Below are 16,913 nucleotides of genomic sequence, written 5' to 3' on the forward strand. Positions count from 1 at the left end.
TCAGTCTCGGCTTGATGATGAAAGAAGGGATTGGGTCGCGATGCGGTGAGACCTTGGGTAACTATCGAGTTGATCCGTTCGCCCTCCTCTATTCCTCGATCAGTGGATTGGAGATCCCGACGGGCACCGAGATATCTCACGATTTACCGCGCTCATTGGCGCAACATCCATGCCGGCTTGTCACCCATCAGAGAGGTTCGATCTCAGGACAGGAGTAATACCGCACCAAGGCGGTGGTGATGCACGATGACATCAAGCCCATGCCGTCCTGGTGCTTGCGTTTGTTGACGGCCCATGGGTCGTCAAGGCTCCCCCTATCGGCTTGCGACATCCACTGATGCCACTGATCCCATGCACTTTTAGGAGAAGCAAAGAGAAAATCCAACGCAAGCTCTTGGAACCAATGAGTCTTCACGCTTGCCGATCCACAACCTCCTGTTAAGGCATGTGATTGCTGGCTGTCGGCCACCGATGAGAATAACTTGGCGTACTTAATAGCCACAATCGACTTGGGTACCAAAGGAGAGGTTGGAATTTCTCCTATGTTCAATTCCACTGCGTACGGCTGCAACAGCGCCTTAGACCGGTACTTGAACAGTCACATCCTCCATCGGCTGCTTTCGTTATGACCAAACTTATCGTTTAAAAGCCTTGGGGCAACTCTCAAGCCCCGCCGCTCCAAGATTAACTATGCTTCGGTAAGCTACTGCATCTCCCGAATATCGACATGGATAGATGCGTTTCTTTATAGCAAACAACGTGGCATCGAATACGATCGACATATAAGAGGCTATAAAAAAAAAAAAAAAAAAAAAAAAAAAAAAAAAAAAAAGCCAAGGAGGAAGGGATGGTGCCGAGAAATAGCAGACCGACTCCCTGGAGGAGATAAATGCTAACACCGAGAGGGGGAAAAAGGGGAAAAAAGAAATGAAGGGAGAAAGAAAAAAAATTGAAACCGAGGAAGTGAAATGTCTTCATCATTGTAGCCATGAACCGAATCTTCCGCCGAAACCAAATGAACTAGCATGTAGACCGAAAAGCTCCCCCAAACTCCAATGCACACGCCCAAAAAGCAAACCGTGTATCTACATGTCGTCATCGTATTCCGCTCCACTAGTCGAAGTTTCACATTTTCTGGAATCTGTCATCAATTTGGTTATAGTCGTACTTTTGCACCGATGCCTTTTCCCCAGTAAGATATCGTGTCCATATATTCCCCTAATTTGACACCAATGTCCGCAACAGCGTCTATCTCTAAGCTTCCACCAAGTGCCTTTTTAAGAGCTTCATATCCTGCTCCTCCAAAGTCTAACTCCACAGGAAGCCGTGGTGTTATGGAAACTCCTGGAGGGACCGGGAAAGGGGAGTTATACTGAATCCTGCCGACCGGAGAAGTACTGTTATATAGCGCTGTGGCGTCAACAGACGTAATAAAGAGCGTTGTTTCCGTAAGGGGAGATAGCAATGTAAATTCAGCCGTCGAAGTCCATAGATGCATCTAGAGCGCAAGGAGGCTCGAATCAGTCCAGAGAAAACGAATATCACCATGAGATGCATTGGAATACGCGATGACCAGATAGAAGGCACTCAGGCGCGCAGAAAAGGAAAAGGCAAAATGGTTAAGCGTGGTTCCCCATGGATTTGATAAACATAGACCATACCGTGGCATCTTTAATAAAGTGTGGCCCATCGCCACCGTCGGGGTTATCTCCGTCATCATCACCATCGCCATTTTGGTCAGGAAGTCGAAGTTTTGGTACTGGAATTTCAATCCTGAGCGTCGATAACGCCTTCCCGAGTTCTGGTAAGAATGGAATGGAACCGCTATGCGGTGAAATAGTGACAGTGGTATTTAACCCTACGAAAAAGTCAGAAAATCATGCTCCGAGGCCAATATTGGGGGGGGGGGGGGGGGGAAACCTACCCGATATATAGCGAGAGATTAGGTCTCGACCAGAAATTACTCCTTGCTGTCCGTTTCCATCAGCGGGGTTCCATAATCCCTGCACTTTGACAAAAGAGTTGTGACCGGGGAATATGGAAAGATTCTGTCCCATTATATGGGCAACGCTCGAACCATTATAGGCTAGCTTCATGTCGATGAAAGGTGTGTCTGCAGAATAATTTGTCGGGTTGGTAAAATTTACAACTGCTTGAAGGGAGATAGTAGACTCGGTCGTATGGGATATTTTGATGGAATCAATTTTGGGATTGACGTTGCCCAAGCCCCCTGTCAGGGGAGCTAAGTTCTAAGTCAGCTGAAAGCCTTATCATGGCTGTTAAACACGCCACAACTCACCCTTCACAGTGATATCCCCGCTGGCTGGTATGTCTCGAATTACGAACTTCCCCAAGGCCGTATCCAGCTCGGCAGCCACATTGGCTTTGACCTGTAAGGAGACCGTTTCGCCAGCTAGAATCACCTTTTTAATAACATCGGCGAATACAGCTTCATCCACAATTCGCAATGGTGCTTTTTCTATGTCGAATTCTACCAGTAAAGCTGGGGAGTTGTCTAGTTCATCTTTTATGTGACGAACAGTCGCATTTTGCCATTTCTGCAGATCGATATAACCGAGTTTCTTGCTATGGTAGTAAACATCTGCGACCGTCCGAACACGTGAAACGTTCACAGGCACGTTCATTTCCTGAGGGAGGTCAACAAGCGCCTGGACAAGAGCCGATACTCTTGGCTGTGCTTCGGGAGCATCTGGTTTCGCAGAAGGCTCAGGAAGAAAAAAATGTACATGAGACATGGAAAACCGTTCGATGAGATTTGAGAGCCCTTTGCTGGGAATAGAAACTGGAACGATGACGCTCTGTAATATGGCCTCTAGCCAGTCCGGAAGTGTAGGAGAAGTGAGTGATCCCCCACGGACATAGACGAAAGTCTCGCGACCTTTGATATAACTTTGGACGAGAAGATCCAGAGGGGAAGAGGTCTTGCCGGGACATATTGTTATCAATGCATCCGGAACCTCATAAATAAATCCAGTAACTGACGCAAGGACAGGTCTTTTGGGCTCGATTTCAATAGTATCACTGGTGGCATTTCCTATTCGAATGTAGTCATCGCCAGGAGCACAATTTGGCACCATAATTTCAAACGTAAGGGCGGGGACGGTAGCTTCAATGGCGTATACATTCTGAATGTGAAGGGATATATCAGCAGCTACAGCCCTACGCTCCCCCGGCAATTGAAACTCGTGAACATTCAGCTTCGTGATGTTAAAGTCAGGGAAAATTGGGAGGTCTTGGTCTAAAAATTGTTGGTTAGAATCATATATGCAGTAAACTATTAAACGGGGTTAAGAAAGGTTTGTACAGGGATTGACCTTGAAGAACGAAAGTCTCCGAAATGTGCTGGAAACCCAGCTGAAGTAACCCTGAGCGAAGCGGCACTGAGGCCACGCCCTTTATCCGCAAATGGCCAAGGCGCCCTTCAAGCCAATCGTTGGCAACTCCACGCATTCCATCGACATCTCCAGCTTTTAGGTCAGCCAAAAAATCAATACTGTTCTTATGCCCATCTTGAATGTTAACCTTGATAGGCGGGATAGTAGCTGTTCCCAGCAAAATATTCCCGTATTCAGGCAGATAGACCTGAATATCGGACTCCCCGCTTTCCACTTCTTTCCCAAACCAGGTTGTCAAACGGCCTATATTCCGCACAATTGGTTTCTTCACTCGGGAGGAGTCGAGAGAGAACGAAGCTTGGATTCTAGTTCGGACGCCAGACGATGTGAACGCGGCAATTGATATTCCGATAGGCTCAACAATGGCGGCCTCCTTTGCATACTCCTCAACGGTCGCGGGCGCAGCAAAGCCGAGGACTAAGATAGCAATAACTGCTAGGCACAGGCTGGCCAAGGAAATCACAATCGGCCATCTCACCCTGCGAGCCTTTTTATCTGCTTGCTGACCTGGTACCGCTTGGCCAGACCTAGCGGAGGATGCAATGGAGCGGTGATCTTCATCCCGAGAAGATCGTTGACGCTCTCCCGAGAGAAGAGGGGTTGTTTCGGATGCCACCCCATTCCGATCCGATGTAGATTGCTTTTTGGAGTAGCTAGAATGATGAGAGAGGGAGGGAGATGCAGATCGAGCCAGCAGCGGTGCGCTTTCGTCACCGGCACCGGCCATCGCGTCCTGCTGCTGACTGTTCAGAAAACTGGAGTGTTCTCATTGAGGTCAGTGAGCGAAGACATCCTAAGAAGAGTAAGTGAATGAATGAGGGTATTTGCTCAAAATGATAGACGTTGATGCGAGACTGGTGGATGAGGACGCTCCTCATGCAAGGTCCGAGCGTCATACACTTGTCGTCGTCCTCGGCATGGCACAAGTCTCCGCGTGTCGTCTTGGGCTCCCGCCAAGAATTCGCCTTACTACCCTTGGACTAGCGCCAGCCAAACACCAGTGTGGCTTATATAATGCGACGCTAGCTCTTTTTTTACTTTGGCGCTAGAAAACCCAATTTTGCCTTTGCGCCTGGGCGGTTCCGGTGGACGGACAAGACTGCTTTGTGAAGAGTCATAACAGGAGAACAAAAAAGGAGCTCCACATCAAAAACGTTCCTGGAAAAATCAATTCCACCGAAGATCTGATTCAAGATGGCAAATTTTAGTTTCTCCTCGACTCCTTCCCTTCTTTTTCAACTCTCCCACATTCGCAAGGTGCCCAGACATTGCTCCCTTTTCTCTCAAACCTGCGGTTATCACATCTCTCACTCTCTTGACAAGTACAATTCCTCCCCTATGCAATCTGCGACACGAAGCACTGCCAACGCTTGTCGAAATATGGCGAAAAATCAGGGGAGACCTTATACTAACGGCTCTCATGCCCCTTCCACGCCTCGACATCTTCTTTCCATTGCAGACCTTACGCCCACAGAATTCGCAACTCTTGTCCGAAATGCCTCTTCCTATAAGAAAACGATCAAGTCGGACTCAATGCCTGAGCGCTTGATGGGGGCGCTGTCAGGAAAGACCGTAGCCATGATGTTCAGCAAACGCAGCACCAGAACCAGAGTATCAACCGAAGGCGCTGTGGTGAAGATGGGAGGTCATCCCATGTTTCTAGGAAAGGATGACATCCAGTTGGGCGTGAATGAGTCACTGTACGATACTTCTGTTGTAATATCTTCAATGGTATCTTGCATTGTTGCCCGCGTGGGACCTCACTCCGACATTGCCAATTTGGCTAAACACTCGAGTGTGCCGGTTATTAACGCCTTATGTGACACCTTCCATCCGCTGCAAGCAATCGCCGATTTCCTCACCATCCATGAATCCTTTGCGTCACAATCTGCAACACACGGAACACATCCCTCGAGTCTGGGATTGGAGGGACTGAAAATTGCGTGGGTCGGAGATGCAAATAATGTCCTTTTTGACCTGGCGATCGCCGCGACCAAGATGGGTGTAAATGTGGCCGTTGCGACACCCAGGGGCTACGAGATTCCGTCTCATATCGTTGAACTGATTCAGAAAGCACGAGAAGGGGTCCAGTCACCAGGAAATCTCACACAAACCACCGTGCCAGAAGTCGCCGTCAAGGATGCAGACGTCATCGTGACCGACACCTGGATCTCGATGGGGCAAGAGACCGAGAAAATCAAAAGACTGGAAGCGTTCAAAGACTTTAAAGTGACTTCAGAGCTTGCTAAACGAGGAGGCGCAAAAGAGAATTGGAAGTTCATGCATTGCTTACCACGACATCCCGAGGAGGTTAGCGACGAAGTTTTCTATAGCGAGAGATCTCTCGTCTTCCCAGAGGCCGAAAATCGACTATGGGCAGCCATTTCGGCGCTGGAAGCGTTTGTTGTTAACAAGGGGAAGATTGCTTGAGCAATGGCGTGCCGGTGATGGTGATTCGCTGGATGGTTTATAGAACTCTTGATTTCTGATGGCATCGTTTTTGCGCTGTTAGCGGGGTTTCTGGGGAGTAGCTATACCAACTTTAGGGATCGTAATCTATTTGAAATGTGACTGTTCTTTTTCCGGCTGCATATTCTCTGTTGCTTGCGATAGAAACGCAAATGTCTCGACTTCATGACGTTCAAGGATCGATGTGTTGGTCCGTGCACCTGACAAGGTCACCCATGTCTTTCCCAGCAAATGGGGCCACACTTCTTCCACATTTGCATGCTCCTCATGGATATGAGAAAACTAAGCGTCCTTGATTGTTTTCAAAGACTTGATCACAGTTCGCACGGCTTTCCCAGTTCCACCTTCCGATTCGGGTGATCCCGCGATCACGTCGTCCGGCCTCCAGACTAGATAAAAACGCCCGGACCCTGTCTCAAATTTCTCATAGTTTTTGCCGCCAAGTTTATCAACGACCCAATCTATTTTAACAGGCGTGTCTCGTTTCAATTGAAACCCACGAGACAGGTTTGACTATCCTCAGTCATCGACGATGGAGGTGAGTTCCTGCGCCACATTTGGAGACGTCCTGCGCCGCCATAACTGACGCCATTCAGTCCCTGTCCCACTCTCGCAGCAGCTCACGCGGCTTTCGCTCTCGTCGGTCCTACACCAGTCTTCAACACATCTCCCTCGCTCCATTGACCAGCAGATTTCCATTGGATGATGATGCTGGTGATTCGGACGGCCCTGTTCCGGTGAAGGAGAGAGATCCCCCTGGTCGTCCTCAACTTCCAACCACATCCTACTATTCGACCAGTTCAGTCCCAACTACTCCTCCAGTGCTATCCGACTCGCGAAATTTATCATTCACAAACTTGAATAAAAAGAGGAAGTCATCGAAAACTGCACCGTTGAGTGACACCGGGTTGGATTTGCTAAACACCCAAAGACCCCCGCACCATCACAGGACGCGGAGTCACAATCCGCGCGAACGATTGCCACGAGTCCGGAATCACCATGAGGATAATGAATGGCTTCTTAGAGCGGGACTGGCCCTGGCAACTTCAGCACGCGAGGAGAAAGGCCAAAGCTGGCTTGTGAAGCGGGAGAGCTCAACGAGTCTCGTCTCGGACTTGAACCATGAGCCCAATCGCAGACCGCACCCGCGTTGGAGTCAGACTGCGCGAAGACACCGTTCTGGAGTGTCTACTCCAATCGCTTTGTCGAGACGCGGGTCGAAATCGCAACTCCCAAGTCCACGTAGCAGTCGGGCATCGTTCATGACCGCGGCAGAGGGAGGATTCTGTTCTCGAAGCGTCCCCGCCACTCCATCTCACGACCAAACCGAAGTTATCCCAGACTTTGTGGAGAAAACGGTCCGTGACGAAATGAGATCCATAATATCCCAGAGCTGTAAAAATGACCACAACCCATCACGGAACGGTGATGTTGAAACTGCAAGCTATGACTACACTTCTAGAAGATCATCTCTTCTCGACCGATCTTTCCCTTCGTCTGAATCCAATTATTCTGAATCAGAGTCCGAAGATGAAAGTGAATTTGGCGAGGTCGAGATGCAACGGCTGACTCGCCAGCAAGGGTTTGGCCTTGGTCCTTGGATAGACAGGCTGGTTGAATGGGCGCTGTTCAATGTGGAAGAGGAGACTTCTCCCATAGTCCATACCCAATGGGCAGACGAACATGACGCCTTGGTTGGTAGTGCTAAAGCTAGGAAAGAGGTAGCCTTTACCCACGCGGACGACCAACCAGGCTCCGAAGTAGAAACAGACTGTGAAAGTACAGGGTCCGCGGATAGTTCTTCATCATCCGGCCTGTCCGAAGAGTCCACTGAGAAAGGCGCCTGGGCTGATGTGAGGTGGCTACTGCGCGTTGCCAGGAACGCTCTGTGATACATTTCTCTTGACTTTTTGGGCCTAATCAGATTCCTTTCCCTGCTCACTCTCTGCTTTCGCATATTTTGCAATATGCACTTAATGTCCATGTACATTCCAATATTCATTTCTTTTCGCTTTTTCCTTTTTGACGATGCTGGGTTCTGATGATTTTCCTGTTTGTATTCCTAACCGGCCCTAATTTCAATCAACACCCTGTGAGATTTTTGGCCTGTATTTACGTTTCTTCCCTCTCACACTTGGTCCAAGCATCACTTGCCGCTATGCTTACATGTAAAGAAGGCCTAGAACAAGCAGATCAGTAGATTTCGGTGAAATACCACGCAAGTGCCCATGCCCATATCACATTCCTATATTCGATATTTATGAGATAGCCACTAGACCATACTGGCAACTGTCGTTACGGGCCAGCTGCACCATACAATGCGCAGAGGTGAAGGGAAACTGTTGAATCTCGTAGGATCATTTAGTTGCCTCCGTCTTTCTGGACCGCTCTTCTGATGCATGGTCGCAATTCCCGTAAAAAAAAAAAAGAAAAGAAGAAAGAAAGAAAGACGGCGAGGCTCCCCATATCAGCCGTATGCATGCGTCAAACAATGTACCCAAAGTGTTTCATGGAGCACTGGAGGTTATCTGCATCGGAGTAAGGGCCGCATCGAAATCCAGTTGGGCCCGGACGCCTCAAAATTCCTCACCGTCTGTTTCTAGCCGCTTGGGCTACATGCATTGGCAAATCTCCACCATTTAGACCACATCTCTTCGCTTCAGAAGTAATATAACGCTCTCCGCAAAGGTTAAACAGGTGAGCATTCGCCATCGATCACCAGCTCTGATGCTCATTAGCCACATGTGATCTGTGCTGCGCCACATTAGGTATGCGCCACACGGTGGGATCGTGATCGGGTCTTGGTGAGGCGGGGCGTTTCGTTTTGCAGAGTTGCTCTGAGCGAATGGTGCTCATCAGATCTCTGCCGGTGCCAGGCCAGACCGGAGCCAAGATGAAAAGGAGTGGTGGGCTGGTTGGCCAGAGATATTCGGCCAGGTCAATTTTCCCATTTAAGTTATGGTGTGTAACTATCTGGCTGGCTGTCCGGCACCTGCGGAATTTGTTTCTTTATGAACCCAAAGTATGTGCGACGCTTCCGTCCGGTTTTATGGGCTGAATGACAACGGAGGGCCACGCTGCGCAGCAGGGTCCACGATCCATTGGTCCCCAGGAGCAACCACGGTTAGGAGAATGATTCTCCCTGGTTTTGAATTGCTGAACTCCCCACGTTGCCACACGGACGGGAACAGAGGGAATGGTATAATGATGTGACTCGTGTCCCCGTCGAGGCATCAATACGACATGCATGCAGTCCATATCTCTGCATGGGTAACCTTCCTCGCCTTCAGTTTCTTCAGGGTAGACTTTTCGACAAGATTGAAGCCGTCAATAGGGAGAAATTAGGTTTGCATTACCGCGAGCTGCCAGCCAAAACGCACAGCCCTGATTGGTTTGATCGGCTGTTGAATATGCCAAGCCGGCTTGGCTCGAAAATGTCTGCGTGATGCGGCAGATATGCTTGCTTTTTCGCTGGAAAAATAGCCCAGCAGCGAGTGGGCGAGAAAGCGGGAGAGCAGGTGATGTATGAGTGGCAAAGTATTCCGTTGCTTGATTGCCCAGAATAAATTTGAAAGATTAAGTGCATTTTAGCTGAGGAGGATTGGGTTGGTTAAATCGATCAGGAAACCCCAAACTTCTGGAGGGTCAGCCACAACCGGAAAGTTGGAGAGAAACCACTAGTTAATGCCCGCTCACCCAGTCGCTGATGATTCCAAATCGACTACATAGGCAGTGTGGCTGACAGGGATTCCGCAATCATGCGAAGTCGATCATCACGTCAGGAACATTTTCGTACCAGGTTTCTGCACAGATGCAGGTTCGACCTGGCAGTTTGATGTTCTTCTCCATCGGACTTCACAATGTGTTCGCACCATGCTCTCCGTACACACACAAAAGATGGCTCAAGGCAGGCAGTCCTGGACGAGTATATGTGCTGCTGCGGGAATTTTGCTCCGGCAGATGGAAAGAGCTCCGCTCAAATGACAGCTATTGTTGCTTTTTGCTACACTCACCCAGCAGTAACTATTCATGTACTGAGCACTCGGCACATCGAAGAGAGACAGCTCTCACTCCGGCTGTGCAAAGTTTCCTGTGACATTTCTCGTGAAGGCACGGTCATGGTCAGAGCTCTGCAGTGATCCGCCTCGACCCATTTGGTACGCTGTTAGTCGATTCAATAGTCAAGGTCCCAACATGGTCGAGAGACTTCTTCCGAGAGCCTAGAGGACAACAGGCGAACAAATCGCCCTGATGCCTTCCACACGAACACACAAAACTCACCAAAGCGATGCTGGGGTAAGTCTAGTCTAGTCTTGTTTTGAGGCCCATGTGAGGTTCGGCTCAATGCCTCCCTCCAATGCGAAGAGAATAGAGCGAGCTCTGTGCTGGTGATTTTGAGTAGAGATTTGGTGGCTGGATGGTCTTGATTGCCGACAGCGGCGACAGTAAAACAAACGGCGGGGTGAAAGTGCATGAACCATGCCAGTTTGAACGGTCAAGCCGTTGCTGTCTTAGGCTGGCGGTTCGACTTGCTCAGGTGCGCTTAGCTTCCGAGATGGTTCTCGATCGGCGAGAACATCAATGTGATATATATTATTTGGGACGACGCAGCTTGCGCCCTCCCGAACTTGGAAACTCGGACATGGACGTTCTCTTCCATTTTGGGCCTGCCCGCGCTTTAGCCTTGCTTTTCGGCGATCTAGCGCTCTCTGCAGACGCTCTCTGTGGCCCTTGGACGCTGTGTGGCTTGTCCGACGTCGAAAAGGGAAAGGCGATGTGAAGGCTGCGGCGCCACGGCGTGGGCAGGAACCCGGCCATTACCCTTTCAAGGAGCCGGATGGCATTTTCTGGATTTACAATTTGACGGCGGCTAGAGCTGCAACCGGCCCCGACTATCTCGCACCGAGCTGGGCGGCGGACCCCCTGATTAGTCAGGGCTGCTTGGCCCTTCGTGCAAACCCACAATGCCAAAAAGCCACCCACGCACTCACCCGAGCTTGTCTGTCGCACAAACCCTTTGACCACCTGCAAGGGTGGAAGAGGAGGCCCATCGGTCCTCGCCTCATTTTGATTTCCGTTGACGCGGCGGAGGACGCATATGTACGGAGTACAGTACATACATACATACGGAGTACATACTCCGTACATGCAATTCATATGTACTTCGCTGCTCACCCACATATCTCTAAACAGCCTCGGAACTCCGCAGTACCCTGACTCTCCACCATACCCGGGCACAAAGATAAGCCTTGGGTCAGTGAACGAGGCTTTTCTCCCCTCCGATGTAAAACCCGGAAGTCCAATAACTAAACATGTCGGAACACATATCTACAATGCCATGGTTTCGGTGGCTTCTTAGCTTTTGGTTTCCGAAAACTGGTCGAGTCTGGCCTAGTACGAAGTAGCTTCGTCGTCCTCCCCGGCCTCCAATCGAACAACCACGATTGACGGGCCGATGTCTCTAGTCATGTCCTATTTGAACTTTTGCCATCCACCCTCGGAGGTCTCTTCCTCAGCTCAAAAAAGAAACGAAAGCAAGGACTGATTCGCAGGCACGATGCTCATGCTCCGGCCGGATGGGTCCAAGATCTTAGCAGGTGGAGCATTACGAAGGCCTTAGGATTTGCAAGTCTTGCCCCCCAAAAAGCAAGTGCCTGAGTTCATCCTTTGGCACCATGTCCCTCGTTTCGCGTCTATGTGCCGTAGTAGATTCATATTCGCCCCAACGCCAAGAGTGCAGCAAAAGGATTCCTTCCTTTCCTCATATCGCGATGGTATCTCTCAGGATTCATAAAGCCGCCTGGGACCCTCGCGCAAGTTGACCATTTGATATGCTACCCCCCCTGTCTCAACGCTGCGTTTCCGCTATGCATCTTCAACTGGCATAGCCGCGCAGCCATTTGTCTGCTAGTTAATTGCCAGTCGTTCGAGTTAGCCTTCGACGTTAATCGGCATTCCTCCAGTCCAATGTCGACACCAGAGGGCCATCGGGGAGAAGAATCGCATTTTTTAAGGAGATTTCTCACTATCGCAGGCGCTTCGCTTCGAGTGGCAGGCCGACCTTTCCTCCAGAGGGTTTCCCGGAGCAGGTAACGTCCCCTACTTCTCTTTGGCAGGTAGGAAGCGACACAAAGTGAATACAAATTGAGTTTCAAAGCTAAGCTACATGGTTGTAGAAATACCGAAAACCCGGTTGTCCTTCCCGGGTCAGAAATGAATCCGGAATCGCGTGCGCATTTCGAATCGGTTGCCATGGCCGGAATGTCAGAAGCTACACAGCGGCACGAGGACCGTAATTTCGATATATTTGATTGGTATCCTCGTTACCAGAGTTGCCAGAGATATTTTCTTGATCGCGCTCAGCACAGCGTTCCCGTTCAGGCTCTGTCCTCATTTCTGAATATACTTCTTCCGTTTCAAAGACAACCAAACCCGGTGTTCAATTCTGCAGCAGATGCAGCTCAGTGTCGGCCCCAGTCGCCAGGCCCTGTTACGCCCACTTCTGTACCGCCAAGTGTGTCCCTGGTCCCTTACATTCGTCGTTTAGTCGCGACTGGAATGGACTACCCAGGCGTCCTACATGGATTCTTTGGCGACGATTGGGTGACTGGAATCGGACCTTTACATGAACAGGAGCGTCGAAACTATCTTTTTGCTGCCAAAAGCGGCGGATGGGCAGCTGTTAAACGCGATTATGATATCCAGCCGCTTGAAACCATTCCATTCCTACGGCCGCTCCAGAGTCCTGTTGACTCTGAGATTGAGGCCGCAGAAAGGGGCTGGAGTGAGTGGCTTGCAATGGAAGATTGGATGGTTGGACCCCGTGCGCCTGATGCGTTTAACGAGTCTTCACCATCGTCACGGTCACGAAGTGCCTGAGCTGAGCCTTTGGGGGTCATTTTCCCCTACATACTTTCTACATCTTATCGCGCTCTACCATCCCTGACTCGTTAATTCATAAAATTACTTTTTTTCGATGATTTTCGGGGTTATTGACCATTTCCGGGATTTATTTGTCTTTCATTGTCCTTTTGATTCTGCTCTTTTTCGATGTCTGAATGATAACTTGCCGGATTGGTTCTATTGCATATTTCTTATGTTTGCTTAATGCGACATGACATAGCCTGTGGTTTATGACTCTATATTGTTTCTGCTGAGTTTCCTTTCATTACTGAATCCGGTGGGCCGATCTGCAAACTGTCGGCCTAATTCCACAGCGCCGTGTTAATTTTTGCGATCCGGCTGAAAAGTCTCAATTTCTCTTTCTACACATAGAACCAGCCAGGTGATCTCGACCACCTTTTGGTATCATTCTGGACTTTCTCATATTTAGAGTGTTTGATATGGGCCCGCTTCTACGGAGCACAAACCATGCAGGGTGGCAAGCAATCAAGCAAAGTACGGTACATTTGATCTGAAGCTGCCAAGCTCTTTTGGCGTTGTTTTCCAAACGGCTCCTAGGATACTTGAATCTTATCCTGCAAACTGGGTCGACTCCTGTAGTTAAACCAGGCTGCGCTGCAGATCACACGCTCTGGAAAACCAGCAGCGAACTATCTAAGCGATAGCCGATCGCTCTCCACAACGTGGACCACATAGCTATCAGTTAGCAGCTTCGAGGACAGCTACGAGATCCGCGCATGTACCTCTCATCGTGTGTTGAAGGATGTTCTTGGTGGCGAGGTAGTGCACCTGCAGATACATCAGAAAACATGATCTGGTTGGTCGTTTGTTGATTTCGCTGCAGCAAACGTGGCCGCTGGCCGCAGTCCCGATTTTGATGCCTAGAGATCCCTCTGCCCTCAAACGCAGGTCCTGATTGCGGAGTTCCGATTTTCCAGCTCTCCAAAAATATGATACATCAAAAATACCCTAGCCTAAGCTCAGCCCGCATTTCTACCTACTTCGTACACGTGATAATATAAGGAGAAAAAAAGGAAAAAAGGAAAACGGACGAAGATTTTAAATTCGGATTGGAGAAATGCGGTGAAAGAATCGACATACAACAAATAGTATTTGATCTCATAAGTACATATCCGCCGATGGCACAAGAAAGCTAACGCAAGTCCATGTTCTGTCGCCATCAACCGCCAGAGAATAGTGGAACAATTAAGTCGAATTCAATCGGGCTCTTCGCTAGCATCCGCGATGAGTTGCGCAAGCAAATAACCGGGATGGACGATTCCGATCTCGTATTGTTGAAGGCGGGCGCTCCAATTCCGGTCAATCCACCCGCACCTGCGACGGTTATCTACGATGCTGATCCCGTCGTCTTCGAAGCGGGTAATTTAGATAGTTTCTGCTCGGTTGACAATCGGACCGTGCCAAAAAACACAAAGAAGACAGTACCTAGCTTTCCGTTTGTTCGGGATCTCCCAACATTCATAATATTGCGACGCTCCAAGTCGATGTGGGTGATCTTGTGATTAGAGACACTGGCTTCAGCTCCAGAATCTTGGTCACACAGTTTTGTGCATCCTTGAAGCAGCTACTGAAGCCGGATATACTTCTGACCCGTTGGGGTGCGGAGTTCCTAAGCATCAAGCTTCTCTGAATAACAAAGCAGACCATAGAGTTTTGTTTTCATATCCTCGTTGACTTGAAGGAAATTGGGAACCCTGTTCTTTAATATTAACCCTACTTTCATTCATCAGGTGTAGTTTTTCTCCACAAGAATGGATTGTGGAGGCAGCGTTCAAGTTGGAAACACTCTAGGATTTCTGCTTCGTTTTATTTGCTTCGATGTCGACCGTGGTGGAGCACACACATCGGGATGCACTGTATACTAGGCACCTGCATTGGAGGATGTCATATTGATATCACTGAATGGCAGCAGCAGGAACCCGGGACAGGCATGGATATTCCCCGAATTGAGACCGCTCTCCATTGAGGGCAACATTCGTCCTTAAACTCCTTTATTCCCCCAAGAGTCCCTCGTTCAGGTTTATACACCAAGACCTCCCCTCACATTACATAGGATAAAGATATAAAACAATGATACATCACTACGGTGTATTGTATCGATCTCTCGGCTTTACACAAGGCTCTCGAATAAACCACAGCTACTGACAAGACCATAGACCACCATGGTAACCCGAGAGAAAGTATAAAAGTATAATTAGTTGGAGTGCGACTCGCTGGGGTGTTCAACGTCGATTATCCAATTCAACCATTGCATCAGAGCGTAATAGGGTATAGACTTTATCGCTATGGTTTTCTCGTATTGCGGAGCATGAGGACATTCTCCGCTTCTAATATGCCTCAAGAGGCCTTCAACCGAATAGACGCGGAACATTGCACGCCTTTCCTCGTCCTTTATGAGCCCCAGTTCACTAGCTTGAGAATAGGGAATGGGTTTTCCTTCATCCTCAAAACGCCGAACGGCCCATCCACAAGCCATACAGCGTCTGCCCAATTCGAGTTTTCCAGAATCGGGATCCAGGAAGGGAAGCTGCACAGAAGCCAGCCACATCCAGTCGTAATTTGGCGATAAAGGGCTGGAACTGTGTTTGTGCGAGAAGTTCAGAATGATAGAGAGGCAGGCACATGTCCACTTTGATTGTGAAAAAGGGGGAGCGCCGTCCATAAGCTGCTGATACGCAAGGTCAATCCCGTCGACTTCGGTTTCGGTTCTGATAGATGTGATATCCGCCTTTCGCCCCATACAGCTTCTGCAGCAACGTTGGATGTCTGGGATCAAGACTGAAGTGCTTAAGTCGCCGCAGGTGAAGCAGTATGGGTTTCGCAAAAGGTCGAATATCCTTTTAACGGGAAGAGTGCCATAGAGGCCGCAGTGCTTTAACTCGTAGAGCGTGGTTTGGCACTCTTCTGCAATGCGCTTGTAGAATGTGAGGGCCTTAACGTATGCTTCAAACTTTGAATTTGTGGCAGAGAGTCTAGTCATAGACTTGCAGTCTAGGTTGAAGAGGACCATGTCCACAAGCTCAAAGGGGAAGACGTCGAGGAAGCTGGATGTAGCCTGGGGCCGACTAGGACAGAAAGGCCTAGGTTGGAGGGAAACAGATGGCACGTTCAAGCCATCAATAGGCATTGGCAGCCCGAACCTCTCAATAAGAACATTGTCAGTTGGCGATGACTGAGGGTATTCATTACTTTCTGTGTGTTTCTCCCCCATATTTTCTGTGGAAAAGCCAAAAAGACCACCAAAAGAGAAATAGTTCACAAGAGTGTGAGTGGATGGAGTAAATAAAGCTCTGGAGGTGATGTGCACAAGGACATTAGATTGAGAATCATGCCGTGGTAGGTGAGCAGCCTGAATTTGTAGGAACAAGGGAGATTCCGTTCTGTCATATTAGTATTTGAAAATTGAATGGCAATCAGCCATGCAGCCGGAGCCGGAACTCTCACTTGAAGCCATGCCAGTTAATCCGTCTGTAGCAGTACAGAGTACCAGGATACAGGTCAACTCACTGTGAGCTGAGCTCATCAAACCATATGACTAAGCAAAGTTATCTGACAAAATGAAATTATAGGTATTTACATGTAATATTATTGGTTGGCAACCAGTAAATACGCGGAGAAAATAAGGATATTAGGAATGGAGAAATAAATTTCAAATGTCACTTTGTAAGTTTGGTTTTGAAACTTACATTTTGCTACAGAGTACAGCTGGTTGGAGTCAACTTTGCATAGTCACCCGGTCGGATGGGCTCAGCTCACTGGGTTAATCTGTACGCACCGATGAGCTCATCTCGCGGTAAAATATTCTACCTATATGGAGTACAGAGTACATTCTCTGTAGGGTAGACTGGGCAAGCATCTTCTTAGTCTTCTTGTTTTTTCATCATCCCCGCAACAAACATTTTCCGTCACTGTCTCATCGCCACAGCCTGGAACAACCGCCAGCATCACTAACCACACACACATCTGGGCCAGGCTCTGAGGGAAACAGGAAGAAGGTAAACGCCAATTTGCATTTAATGCTTGCATATTATAGTGAATAACCTGGGTCTCTGTTAATATCTCATTTAGGGTTATCTTGTCATTGTTACTTGTAATTCGCGGTTT

At 48.9% G+C, this 16,913-nt stretch overlaps 5 protein-coding genes across 6 annotated transcripts; 3 read left to right on the plus strand and 2 right to left on the minus strand.

The window, feature by feature from the left end:
- Positions 1-823: 823 nt before the first annotated feature.
- On the minus strand, positions 824-4,287 carry D8B26_003512 (uncharacterized protein). 2 transcript variants are annotated; one of them, XM_003068248.2, is made up of 5 exons: positions 3,336-4,287; positions 2,300-3,259; positions 1,925-2,242; positions 1,662-1,858; positions 824-1,498 (listed from the first exon to the last, which is right to left on the minus strand). In XM_003068248.2, the coding sequence occupies exons 1-5, from the start codon at positions 4,141-4,143 to the stop codon at positions 1,157-1,159; spliced, it is 2,625 nt and encodes an 874-aa protein (XP_003068294.2). In that variant the 5' UTR covers positions 4,144-4,287; the 3' UTR covers positions 824-1,156. The 2 variants fall into 2 exon arrangements, with proteins under 2 accessions (XP_003068294.2, XP_065980245.1); XM_066124166.1 differs by having other exon boundaries at positions 824-1,858.
- Positions 4,288-4,579: 292 nt separating this feature from the next.
- ARG3 (ornithine carbamoyltransferase) lies at positions 4,580-6,024 on the plus strand. Its single transcript, XM_003068247.2, has one exon. It carries the CDS (start codon positions 4,611-4,613, stop codon positions 5,844-5,846), a length of 1,236 nt encoding a protein of 411 aa, XP_003068293.2. The 5' UTR covers positions 4,580-4,610; the 3' UTR covers positions 5,847-6,024.
- Positions 6,025-6,201: 177 nt separating this feature from the next.
- On the plus strand, positions 6,202-8,112 carry D8B26_003514 (uncharacterized protein). The gene is made up of 2 exons (XM_003068246.2): positions 6,202-6,423; positions 6,482-8,112. The coding sequence occupies exons 1-2, from the start codon at positions 6,418-6,420 to the stop codon at positions 7,775-7,777; spliced, it is 1,302 nt and encodes a 433-aa protein (XP_003068292.1). The 5' UTR covers positions 6,202-6,417; the 3' UTR covers positions 7,778-8,112.
- Positions 8,113-11,967: 3,855 nt separating this feature from the next.
- On the plus strand, positions 11,968-12,764 carry D8B26_003515 (uncharacterized protein; the record flags this gene model as incomplete). The annotated part of the gene is made up of 2 exons (XM_003068245.2): positions 11,968-11,974; positions 12,062-12,764. The coding sequence occupies exon 2, from the start codon at positions 12,099-12,101 to the stop codon at positions 12,762-12,764; it is 666 nt and encodes a 221-aa protein (XP_003068291.2). The 5' UTR covers positions 11,968-11,974; positions 12,062-12,098.
- Positions 12,765-14,603: 1,839 nt separating this feature from the next.
- On the minus strand, positions 14,604-16,145 carry D8B26_003516 (uncharacterized protein). The gene has a single exon (XM_066124167.1). The coding sequence runs from the start codon at positions 16,018-16,020 to the stop codon at positions 15,004-15,006; it is 1,017 nt and encodes a 338-aa protein (XP_065980246.1). The 5' UTR covers positions 16,021-16,145; the 3' UTR covers positions 14,604-15,003.
- Positions 16,146-16,913: the final 768 nt, after the last annotated feature.

This window comes from Coccidioides posadasii, chromosome 2 (genome assembly GCF_018416015.2).
Source record: "Coccidioides posadasii str. Silveira chromosome 2, complete sequence".
In the NCBI taxonomy this organism is placed as follows: Eukaryota; Fungi; Ascomycota; class Eurotiomycetes; order Onygenales; family Onygenaceae; genus Coccidioides; species Coccidioides posadasii.

Bases quoted from the DNA above. Each gene is read 5' to 3' on its own strand.
- D8B26_003512 (XM_003068248.2), bottom strand. From the start codon at position 4,143: ATGGCCGGTGCCGGTGACGAAAGCGCACCGCTGCTGGCTCGATCTGCA. The intron at 3,260-3,335 runs GTCAATCCCTGT...AACAATTTTTAG, and splicing joins GGAGACTTTCGTTCTTCAAG to ACCAAGACCTCCCAATTTTC. The intron at 2,243-2,299 runs GTGAGTTGTGGC...CTTAGAACTTAG, and splicing joins CGGGGATATCACTGTGAAGG to CTCCCCTGACAGGGGGCTTG.
- ARG3 (XM_003068247.2), top strand. From the start codon at position 4,611: ATGGCAAATTTTAGTTTCTCCTCGACTCCTTCCCTTCTTTTTCAACTC.
- D8B26_003516 (XM_066124167.1), bottom strand. From the start codon at position 16,020: ATGGGGGAGAAACACACAGAAAGTAATGAATACCCTCAGTCATCGCCA.